This window comes from Salvelinus namaycush, chromosome 8 (assembly GCF_016432855.1).
Source record: "Salvelinus namaycush isolate Seneca chromosome 8, SaNama_1.0, whole genome shotgun sequence".
Lineage (NCBI taxonomy): Eukaryota > Metazoa > Chordata > Actinopteri > Salmoniformes > Salmonidae > Salvelinus > Salvelinus namaycush.
In genome coordinates this window covers 1,896,277-1,908,779 of record NC_052314.1, presented here as the reverse complement: position 1 = coordinate 1,908,779, position 12,503 = coordinate 1,896,277, and the positions used below count along the sequence as shown (strand labels likewise).

Sequence of the window (12,503 nt, the reverse complement as noted above, 5' to 3'; positions counted from 1 at the left end):
TGGTAACCAGTTTATAATAGCAATAAGGCACCTCGGGGGGTGTGATATATGGCCAATATACCACGGCTAAGGGCTGTGGTATATATCTCTATGAACAGCCCTTAGCCGTGGTATATCGGCCATATACCACACCTCCTCGGGCCTTATTGTTTAAATATTACACTGTGAATGACCATGACGTGTTCCTGTGTGTTTAGCTACTACGGTTCTAGTAACACACGTCTGTATCAGAACCGTGTCCCTGACTCCCACCTACCTGCAGTATGTAGCCCCTGACATAGTCCCTCAGGGTCCAGCCCAGGCCGTGCAGTATGTGGAGCACCTCCTCCTGCTTCAGAACACTGAACAGACGGTCCAGCAGGATCTTCAGTCTGACCGGCACCGCCTGGGTCCCGTACAGCATCAGGCTGCTGATGTCAAACACCACGTTGGACTGAACTATCTCCACCTGGGTGGGGTGGTACAGGTGCTGCGTGCTCAGCTTGTCCAGCGCTGGGATGAGGGGACAAGGACACACACCAACATGAGTAGGCTTAAACATACATACAGGACATACTAATTCAATGACAATTCATTAGTCAATGAAAAACACAGGCGTTTTGGTTAAGAACATGTGTTTATGTTTTATTTTTATGGTTAACTTCGAATCCCGTCCTGAAACCCTCTTGCATATACTCTGCAGGTATAGACACATGCAGGTGCCTAAACACAGACACACCCTGCCAGCCTCACCAGGTAATGACTAGCACGTTTCCCCCTGTCTCCAGTCTTCTCTGGGAGGTAACAGTGCAGGGAGATAACAACACATCTAGGAGATCAAATGTAACTGACTGCCTTTCTCTATGTAGTCTCTGTCTGTCCTATCTGCCTCTCCTCTTGTCATCTTTCTTTCTCTATTTGCACCTACAGTTTCTCTCTCTCCATCCCTCCCTCCCTCAAAAGTGCCCCATCTCCCTCTGTCTGTGTCTCATCTCCTTTTCTACCTCACTTTATTAAGTAAGTGTGGAAGCATTTCACTGTTAGTGTGGAAGCATTTCACTGTTAGTGTGGAAGCATTTCACTGTTAGTGTGGAAGCATTTCACTGTTAGTGTGGAAGCATTTCACTGTTAGTGTGGAAGCATTTCACTGTTAGTATGGAAGCATTTCACTGTTAGTGTGGAAGCATTTCACTGTTAGTGTGGAAGCATTTCACTGTTAGTATGGAAGCATTTCACTGTTAGTGTGGAAGCATTTCACTGTTAGTGTGGAAGCATTTCACTGTTAGTGTGGAAGCGTTTCACTGTTAGTGTGGAAGCATTTCACTGTTAGTATGGAAGCATTTCACTGTTAGTGTGGAAGCGTTTCACTGTTAGTGTGGAAGCGTTTCACTGTTAGTGTGGAAGCATTTCACTGTTAGTATGGAAGCATTTCACTGATAGTATGGAAGCATTTCACTGTTAGTGTGGAAGCATTTCACTGTTAGTGTGGAAGCATTTCACTGTTAGTGTGGAAGCATTTCACTGTTAGTATGGAAGCATTCCACTGTTAGTGTGGAAGCATTTCACTGTTAGTGTGGAAGCATTTCACTGTTAGTGTGGAAGCATTTCACTGTTAGTGTGAAACATTTCACTGTTAGTATGGAAGCATTTCACTGTTAGTGTGGAAGCATTTCACTGTTAGTATGGAAGCATTTCACTGTTAGTGTGGAAGCATTTCACTGTTAGTATGGAAGCATTTCACTGTTAGTGTGGAAGCATTTCACTGTTAGTGTGGAAGCATTTCACTGATAGTATGGAAGCATTGCACTGTAAGTAAGCATGCGTTTCACTGTAAGTAAGTAAGCATTTATCTTCCCCTCTACCCTGTCTCTTCCCCTCTACCCTGTCTCTTCCCCTCTACCCTGTCTCTTCCCCTCTACCCAGTCTCTTCCCCTCTACCCAGTCTCTTCCCCTCTACCCAGTCTCTTCCCCTCTACCCAGTCTCTTCCCCTCTACCCCTCTACCCTGTCTCTTCCCTCTACCCTGTCTCTTCCCTCTACCCTGTCTCTTCCCTCTACCCTGTCTCTTCCCCTCTACCCTGTCTCTTCCCCTCTACCCTGTCTCTTCCTCTCTACCCTGTCTCTTCCCCTCTACCCTGTCTCTTCCCCTCTACCCTGTCTCTTCCCTCTACCCTGTCTCTTCCCTCTACCCTGTCTCTTCCCTCTACCCTGTCTCTTCCCTCTACCCTGTCTCTTCCCCTCTACCCTGTCTCTTCCCCTCTACCCTGTCTCTTCCCCTCTACCCTGTCTCTTCCCCTCTACCCTGTCTCTTCCCCGCTACCCTGTCTCTTCCCCGCTACCCCTCTACCCTGTCTCTTCCCCTCTACCCTGTCTCTTCCCCTCTACCCTGTCTCTTCCCCTCTACCCTGTCTCTTCCCCTCTACCCTGTCTCTTCCCCTCTACCCTGTCTCTTCCCCTCTACCCAGTCTCTTCCCCTCTACCCAGTCTCTTCCCCTCTACCCTGTCTCTTCCCCTCTACCCCTCTACCCTGTCTCTTCCCCTCTACCCTGTCTCTTCCCCTCTTCCCCTCTACCCAGTCTCTTTCCCTCTACCCAGTCTCTTCCCCTCTACCCAGTCTCTTCCCCTCTACCCTGTCTCTTCCCCTCTACCCTGTCTCTTCCCCGCTACCCTGTCTCTTCCCCTCTACCCTGTCTCTTCCCCTCTACCCTGTCTCTTCCCCTCTACCCTGTCTCTTCCCCTCTACCCTGTCTCTTCCCTCTACCCTGTCTCTTCCCCTCTACCCTGTCTCTTCCCCTCTACCCTGTCTCTTCCCCTCTACCCTGTCTCTTCCCCTCTACCCTGTCTCTTCCCCTCTACCCTGTCTCTACCCTGTCTCTTCCCCTCTATCCTGTCTCTTCCCCTCTACCCTGTCTCTTCCCCTCTACCCTGTCTCTTCCCCTCTACCCTGTCTCTTCCCTCTACCCTGTCTCTTCCCCTCTACCCTGTCTCTTCCCTCTACCCTGTCTCTTCCCCTCTACCCTGTCTCTTCCCTCTACCCTGTCTCTTCCCCTCTACCCCTCTACCCTGTCTCTTCCCCTCTACCCCTCTACCCTGTCTCTACCCCTCTACCCTGTCTCTACCCCTCTACCCTGTCTCTTCCCTCTACCCTGTCTCTTCCCCTCTACCCTGTCTCTTCCCCTCTACCCTGTCTCTTCCCCTCTACCCTGTCTCTTCCCTCTACCCTGTCTCTTCCCTCTACCCTGTCTCTTCCCTCTACCCTGTCTCTTCCCCTCTACCCTGTCTCTTCCCTCTACCCTGTCTCTTCCCTCTACCCTGTCTCTTCCCTCTACCCTGTCTCTTCCCCTCTACCCAGTCTCTTCCCCTCTACCCAGTCTCTTCCCTCTACCCAGTCTCTTCCCCTCTACCCTGTCTCTTCCCCTCTACCCTGTCTCTTCCCCTCTACCCCTCTACCCCTCTACCCTGTCTCTTCCCCTCTACCCTGTCTCTTCCCCTCTACCCTGTCTCTTCCCCTCTACCCTGTCTCTTCCCCTCTACCCTGTCTCTTCCCTCTACCCTGTCTCTTCCCCTCTACCCTGTCTCTTCCCTCTACCCTGTCTCTTCCCCTCTACCCTGTCTCTTCCCTCTACCCTGTCTCTTCCCCTCTACCCTGTCTCTTCCCTCTACCCTGTCTCTTCCCCTCTACCCTGTCTCTTCCCCTCTACCCCTCTACCCTGTCTCTACCCCGTCTCTACCCCTCTACCCAGTCTCTTCCCTCTACCCTGTCTCTTCCCCTCTACCCTGTCTCTTCCCCTCTACCCTGTCTCTTCCCCTCTACCCTGTCTCTTCCCTCTACCCTGTCTCTTCCCTCTACCCTGTCTCTTCCCCTCTACCCTGTCTCTTCCCTCTACCCTGTCTCTTCCCCTCTACCCTGTCTCTTCCCTCTACCCTGTCTCTTCCCCTCTACCCTGTCTCTTCCCCTCTACCCTGTCTCTACCCCGTCTCTACCCCTCTACCCAGTCTCTTCCCTCTACCCTGTCTCTTCCCCTCTACCCTGTCTCTTCCCCTCTACCCTGTCTCTTCCCTCTACCCTGTCTCTTCCCTCTACCCTGTCTCTTCCCCTCTACCCTGTCTCTTCCCCTCTACCCTGTCTCTTCCCTCTACCCTGTCTCTTCCCCTCTACCCCTCTACCCTGTCTCTTCCCCTCTACCCTGTCTCTTCCCCTCTACCCTGTCTCTTCCCTCTACCCTGTCTCTTCCCCTCTACCCAGTCTCTTCCCCTCTACCCAGTCTCTTCCCCTCTACCCAGTCTCTTCCCTCTACCCTGTCTCTTCCCCTCTACCCTGTCTCTTCCCCTCTACCCTGTCTCTTCCCCTCTACCCTGTCTCTTCCCCTCTACCCTGTCTCTTCCCCTCTACCCTGTCTCTTCCCCTCTACCCTGTCTCTTCCCTCTACCCTGTCTCTTCCCCTCTACCCAGTCTCTTCCCTCTACCCAGTCTCTTCCCCTCTACCCAGTCTCTACCCCTCTACCTATCTCTCCCATCACCACCTCTCTCCCATCACCACCTCTCCACCTTACCCTCACTCACCTGCTTTTCTCTACATCCCCCTCTCCTTCACTCCTTTGTTTCCCCTCCCTCCCTCCCTTCCTTCCTCCCTCACTCCCACTCCTCCCTCCCCTCTTCTCTCTTCGCCTGTCTGTATGACACCTGGTTTTGTCTCCTCTGATCCCAGGACAGCCTTTCCGCTGACGAGGGCTTTGCCTGACAACACACTCTGCGAGACACGAACATCATAAAAAATGAAGAACTGCTTGTCAGAGTGGCTGCCAATGCCGAGATGAAATGAAAAGTGGGGAGAGCGAAGGAGAGAAGGGCCCTCTGACAGTTCAGAGAAGGAGATTAAAAATATTCAATGGGGTCCTGTGCTGATCGCTGAAGGCCCTCTCTACGCTTGGGCCAAACAGGTGTTTTCTTTTATCTGATTTTCCCCTCTGTTCCCTCCTTTCTATGCTTTCCGTCTTCTTTCTTTCTTTCGCTCCATGTCCTTTTTCGTACGCCCCCTGGTATTGGTCTAAGGTAGTAGGTACAGGTATGAACCAAAACACTTAAAGTTTTGAAATAAAATACACACACAGGACAAACACTAAAGTTGAACGGTATCAAATAAACATATTTATCAAATCTTTTATGTGGTAAAAACGTATTGAATCTTCCATTTTAAGCGTTTATATTAACCTGTTACCTGTAGAATCTATGAGGGGATAACACAACCCTATATAAAAGATATAGGCACTGCATATTATGCTGATCTCTTTAGTGACCCTGTATAAGGAGAGTACAGCTGTGTGTGTCAGGACCTCTCTCCTCTGGCTAAAGAGACAGGTTTATGAGAGCATATAACTTCACAGGACTAAAGAGGCAGAGAGAGAGAGAGAGAGAGACTAATATGATAAACTATTGCAATATTGCAGATATACACTATTGTTGAAATTATTTCCTACCATACCACACGATCTTCTTGTAAATAAAATGTAGTAATATTTCATATTACAACTACTGTACAGATAATCTTGGACACAGTGACTCCCATCACCCTGGTTAGTAGGTCGGCAGAATTCAAAATGGCCGTCTCTTACCGTGAGCCACCCAGCCGTGCTTGCACTGGTCACATGTACGCAGGTGGATCTTTCCTGGCTGGAAACACTCACAGGTGCAGTTCACCAGAGTGCAGCGAATGGCCTGTAGAGACACAGGGGGAGAGGGAGAGAGGAAGGCCATGTCAATCAACTGATCATACAGACAGAGAGAGAGAGAGATGGAGGGAGCAGGGAGAGGACAGAGCTCAGGCTACAGAGCACTCATCAATCAAGCAGTCACACAGAGAGAACTGAAGGGTTTCACAGATAGACACCGTAACAGATGTACACCAGTAACACATCAACTCACAGTCACACAAACAGAACTGAAGGGTTTCACAGATAGACACCGTAACAGATGTACACCAGTAACACATCAACTCACAGTCACACAAACAGAACTGAAGGGTTTCACAGATAGACACCGTAACAGATGTACACCAGTAACACATCAACTCACAGTCACACAGAGAGAACTGAAGGGTTTCACAGATAGACACCGTAACAGATGTTCACCAGTAACACATCAACTCACAGTCACACAAACAGAACTGAAGGGTTTCACAGATAGACACCGTAACAGATGTTCACCAGTAACACATCAACGCACAGTCACACAGAGAGAACTGAAGGGTTTCACAGATAGACACCGTAACAGATGTTCACCAGTAACACATCAACTCACAGTCACACAGAGAGAACTGAAGGGTTTCACAGATAGACACCGTAACAGATGTACACCAGTAACACATCAACTCACAGTCACACAGAGAGAACTGAAGGGTTTCACAGATAGACACCGTAACAGATGTACACCAGTAACACATCAACTCACAGTCACACAGAGAGAACTGAAGGGTTTCACAGATAGACACCGTAACAGATGTACACCAGTAACACATCAACGCACAGTCACACAGAGAGCTCATTTCTCAAAGAGATTTATGTACTGCAATAGCTTTGAATTGTTTCAGCATAGTACAATTTGTTTATTAAATTACATTTTAATATTACAATTGTAATATTAATTTCCTCTGTCAGTCCCTGTTAAATCCCTCTGACGAATTGACTATCACCAGATTTCCCACAATACCCTTTGTGTTATCTAATATGAATGATTTAATGAATTCATAACCTGACCCCACCTGAACTGACAGAAACTCCTTTCTTTTCACCTCATTGAATATCTCACTTGTTTTGACTAAGTCACCATTCCTCAATACTAGAGGCTGAACTGGAGCTGACCCCTAAAAGCTTTTAGCAGTTAGAGGTTAAGTGTCTAGACAGCTCAGGAGAGTCCAACTCAGTCCACCAGAATCTGAAGCACTGGTCTGATAAGGCATCACTGTCAATCATAAGTGCTTCAAAGTCTACAGGTCGAGACGTCCATTTTACAGGAAGAAGAGGTCTGTTTTACAGGAAGAAGAGGTTTGTTTTACAGGAAGTTGCTTTAAATGCTAGGCTAATTCACACCTCTATGGTGGAGGTTTATAGTGTGGATTTCATTGATGGAAATGTAATATTTGACAGCTAAACATAGTTGGCATATGGTCTGCCTCACACCCTTCTTCTGTGGGGTCTGTGTAACCACATTAAATACCAACAATATCCACCATGAACAAGGATTTAGAAAAATGACTGTGTTAGAGGCTTCCAAATGTACACAGCTCCAAGCCACAAATTTCTCATTGACACAAATTCTGGAAGGCATAGAGGACTCTGTACTAGGAATGAGGGAGAGAGGGAAAAAGGGGGGGAAAAGAAGGGAGGAAAAATCCCCAAAAGCCAAAAATGGATAATAATCAATGTTGGCACCCCTTGCCTTATCAGTCCATTGTTATGTTAAAAGATGAAATTGATAAATGATAATAATTACATCGAAATCCCTCTCGGTCTTCAAAGACAAATTGCTTAAAGGGGAGGGGGGAATATTTGTGGTTGTAGTGTATTAGCGTAGCGAGACCCTGCTATGGAAATCATCCCTTTTCCAGGAAGAGTTTCATTCTAAAACAGCCAGTCAGCGCTAACATTTTTCCTTCCAATATTATTGTAGCCATCGACTCACAATCCTGAATCACAGACCGAATGGAGCCTGAGGTGTTGATAACATAAATAAATAACTTGGTAGAAATAGCACTGATTGAACAGCATGCGGATTGTATGTTTCACGTTTGGTGAAAAGGATGTGGAGTCGATCCCAAATGTCTAAAGTCTGTGTTTCTGTGTTAGACTGCTTAGGGCTGTAAAATCTTGTGTAATCACAGAAATGACAGAGGAAAACATTCAACCACGCTTGTAAAAGGGAATGATGTGTATTATAGTAGATGATGGATATGATTGCGGCCTCTTTATTTTGACAGGAAAATCACAATCATATCCAAGGCTCTTTGTCATCACGTGTGTCTGCACGAGGGTGTGTGTGTCACGTTCCTGACCTGTTTTCTGTTATTTTTGTATGTGTTTAGTTGGTCAGGGCGTGAGTTGGGGTGGGCATTCTATGTTTTGTGTTTCTATGTTTAGGTCATTTGTAATTAGCCTTATATGGTTCTCAATCAGGGACAGGTGTTTGACGTTTCCTCTGATTGAGAACCATATAAAGGTAGGCTGTTCACACTGTTTGTTTGTGGGTGATTGTCTTCCGTGTCTGTGTATGTTGCACCACACGGGACTGTTTTCGGTTTGTTTGTTCGTTCGTTTGATGTAGTCTGTTCCTGTTCGTGAGTTCTTCGTGTATTTATGTAAGTTCCATGTTCAGGTCTGTCTACGTCGTTTTGTTATTTTGTAGTTTGTTGAAGTGTTTTCGGTTTTTGTCTTTACTTTAATAAACTTCATTATGTCCACATTCCACGCTGCGCTTTGGTCCAATCCCTACTCCTCCTCTTCTTCCGAAGAGGAGGAGGACAGCCGTTACAGAACCACCCACCAACCATGGATCAAGCAGCGTGAAAGGAACCAGCAGCAGCGGCCAAAGAACCAGGACTCGTGGACTTGGGAGGAAATATTGGACGGAAAGGGACCCTGGGCTCAACCAGGAGAATATCGCTGCCCCAAAGCTGAGCTGGAGGCAGCGAAAGCAGAGAGGCGGCGTTTCGAGGAGCTAGCTCGGAAGCAGGAGAAGGATCTGGGCTACACTACGTGGGAGGAGATCGACAGGTGGGCGATCAACCCAGGGCGAGTGCCGGAGCCCGCCTGGGATTCTCTGGCGCAGTGCGAGGAGGGATACCGGCGAATGGAGGCAGCACGACGACGCGGTAGGAAGCCTGTGAGTAAACCCCAAAAATTTCTTGGGGGGGGGGCTAAAAGGGAGAGTGGCGAAGTCAGGTAGGAGACCTGCGCCCACTCCCTGTACTTACCGTGGAGAGCGAGAGTACGGGCAGACACCGTGTTCTGCAGTAGAGCGCATGGTGTCTCCTGTACGTGTGCATAGCCCGGTGCGGGTTATTCCACCTCCCCGCACTGGCAGGGCTAGATTGAGCATTGAGCCAAGTGCCATGAAGCCGGCTCTACATATCTGGCCACCAGTGCGTCTCCTCGGGCCGGCTTACATGGCACCAGCCTTACGCATGGTGTCCCCGGTTCGCCTACATAGCCCGGTGCGGGTTATTCCACCTCCCCGCACTGGTCGGGCGACGGGGAGCATACAACCAGGTAAGGTTGGGCAGGCTCAGTGCTCAAGGGAGCCAGTACGCCTGCACGGTCCGGTATTTCCGGCGCCACCTCCCCGCTCCAGCCCAGTACCACCAGTGCCTACACCACGCACCAGGCTTCCAGTGCGTCTCCAGAGCCCTGTTCCTCCTCCACGCACTCTCCCTGTGGTGTGTGTCTCCAGCCCAGTGCCTCCAGTTCCGGCACCACGCATCAAGCCTCCTGTGCGTCTCCAGAGCCCTGTACGCACTGTTCCTTCTCCCCGTACTCGCCCTGATGTGCGTGCCCTCAGCCCGGTACCACCAGTGCCGGTACCACGCACTAGGCCTATAGTACGCCTTGAGAGTCCAGTGTGCCCTGTTGTTGTTCCCCGCACTAGCCTGAAGGTGCGTGTCTTTAGCCCGGTACCTCCAGTTCCGGCACCACGCACCAGGCCTACAGTGCGTCTCAGCCGGCCAGAGTCTGCCGTCTGCCCAGCGGCGCCTGAACTGCCCGTCTGCCCAGCGGCGCCTGAACTGCCCGTCTGCCCAACGGCGCCTGAACTGCCCGTCTGCCCAACGCCGTCTGAACTGTCCGTCTGCCAAGCGCCGCATGAACTGCCCGTCTGTATTGAGCCTTCAAAGCCGCCCGTCTGTACTGAGCCTGCAAAGCCGCCCGTCTGCCATGAGCCTTCAGAGCCGTCCGCCAGACAGGAGCCGCTAGAGCCTTCCGCCAGACAGGAGCCGCTAGAGCCTTCCGCCAGACAGGAGCAGCCAAAGCCTTCCGCCAGACAGGATCAGCCAGAGCCTTCCGCCAGACAGGATCAGCCAGAGCCTTCCGCCAGACAGGATCAGCCAGAGCCTTCCGCCAGACAGGATCAGCCAGAGCCTTCCGCCAGACAGGATCAGCCAGAGCCGTCAGCGAGCCATGACCAGCCAGAGCCGTCAGCGAGCCATGACCAGCCAGAGCCGTCAGCGAGCCATGACCAGCCAGAGCCGTCAGCGAGCCATGACCAGCCAGAGCCGTCAGCGAGCCATGACCAGCCAGAGCCGTCAGCGAGCCATGACCAGCCAGAGCCGTCAGCGAGCCATGACCAGCCAGAGCCGTCAGCGAGCCATGACCAGCCAGAGCCGTCAGCCAGCCATGACCAGCCAGAGCCGTCATCCAGCCAGGATCCGCCAGAGCCGTCATCCAGCCAGGATCCGCCAGAGCCGTCATCCAGCCAGGATCCGCCAGAGCCGTCATCCAGCCAGGATCCGCCAGAGCCGTCATCCAGCCAGGATCCGCCAGAGCCGTCATCCAGCCAGGATCCGCCAGAGCCGTCATCCAGCCAGGATCCGCCAGAGCCAGCCAGCCAGGATCCGCCAGAGCCAGCCAGCCAGGATCCGCCATCCAGTCCGGTGCTGCCGTCCCTCAGTCCGGAGCTGCCGTCGCTCAGTCCGGAGCTGCCCCTTATCCCGGTGCTGCTCCTTATCCCGGTGATGCCCCTTAATTTAGGTGGGGTTATTTGGAGGGTGGTCACTGAGAGGGGGATAAAAAAGCGGGGATTTATTATGGTGGGATGGGGACCACGCCCAGAGCCTGAGCCGCCACCGTGGACAGATGCCCACCCAGACCCTCCCCTAGACTTTTGGTGGTGCGTCCGGAGTTCGCACCTTGAGGGGGGGGGTTCTGTCACGTTCCTGACCTGTTTTCTGTTATTTTTGTATGTGTTTAGTTGGTCAGGGCGTGAGTTGGGGTGGGCATTCTATGTTTTGTGTTTCTATGTTTAGGTCATTTGTAATTAGCCTTATATGGTTCTCAATCAGGGACAGGTGTTTGACGTTTCCTCTGATTGAGAACCATATAAAGGTAGGCTGTTCACACTGTTTGTTTGTGGGTGATTGTCTTCCGTGTCTGTGTATGTTGCACCACACGGGACTGTTTTCGGTTTGTTTGTTCGTTTGTTTGATGTAGTCTGTTCCTGTTCGTGAGTTCTTCGTGTATTTATGTAAGTTCCATGTTCAGGTCTGTCTACGTCGTTTTGTTATTTTGTAGTTTGTTGAAGTGTTTTCGGTTTTTGTCTTTACTTTAATAAACTTCATTATGTCCACATTCCACGCTGCGCTTTGGTCCAATCCCTACTCCTCCTCTTCTTCCGAAGAGGAGGAGGACAGCCGTTACAGTGTGTGCACATGCGTGTCCATAAAGTGTCCATAAAGTACGTGCGTCTGCACGAGGGTGTGTGTGCATGTGCACATGCGTGTCCATAAAGTACGTGCGTCTTAGCCCCACTTCAGAATAAGTCTGCCGCTCTTCTCTGCACAGAGAGAGTCATCACAAAACTAAAAGGTGAAGATCTCTTCTAACGTTACATCAACCTCTCCGGCCTCTAGGTTACCAGGCTGCTCGTTATGGAGCACACCTGTCACCATCGTTACGCGCACCTGCGCGTCATCAGACTCACCTGGACTCCATCACCTCCCTGATTACCTTCCCTATATATGTCACTCCCTTTGGTTCCTTCCCCAGGCGTTATTGTTTCTGTGTCATGTCTGTGCGTTGTCCGTGTTTCTTATTTTGTATTATGTTGTGTTTATTTATTAAAACACTCACTCCCTGAACTACCCGACTCTCAGCACACATCGTGACACACACATCTTACACTACAGTCATTTCCCAGAATCACTTTAGGAACTTCACCAATTTACCACACACACTCTCTTATCTCACTGCAGCTGATTTATCGCCTGTGACCGGCAGTGTGACAGTGACGCGACACACACACACACACAGGGTCGTAGGTCGTAGTCCATGATGCAGATGACCCATATTTCACAAGAACCCATGCAGAAAACACCCCATCAGCAGTTACACATCACTGAGGAACAGCAGTAACACAATCACAGGAACCAGTGTTCATACCATCACTGAGGGACAGCAGTAACACAATCACAGGAACCAGTGTTCATACCATCACTGAGGGACCACAGTAACACAAGCACAGGAACCAGTGTTCATACCATCACTGAGGGACAGCAGTAACACAATCACAGGAACCAGTGTTCATACCATCACTGAGGGATAGCAGTAACACAATCACAGGAACCAGTGTTCATACCATCACTGAGGGACCACAGTAACACAAGCACAGGAACCAGTGTTCATACCATCACTGAGGGACAGCAGTAACACAATCACAGGAACCAGTGTTCATACCATCACTGAGGGACAGCAGTAACACAATCACAGGAACCAGTGTTCATACCATCACTGAGGGACAGCAGTAACACAATCACAGGAACCAGT

At 50.3% G+C, this 12,503-nt stretch overlaps 1 protein-coding gene across 1 annotated transcript in view; it reads right to left on the bottom strand.

The window, feature by feature from the left end:
• The window catches only part of LOC120052276 (zinc finger protein basonuclin-2-like), a 159,689-nt gene that overhangs the window by 74,042 nt on the left and 73,144 nt on the right, over positions 1-12,503 (bottom strand). Inside the window, 2 exon segments of the mRNA XM_038999096.1 lie at positions 257-492; positions 5,592-5,694. Of these exon segments, the coding sequence (XP_038855024.1) occupies positions 257-492; positions 5,592-5,694 (339 nt within the window).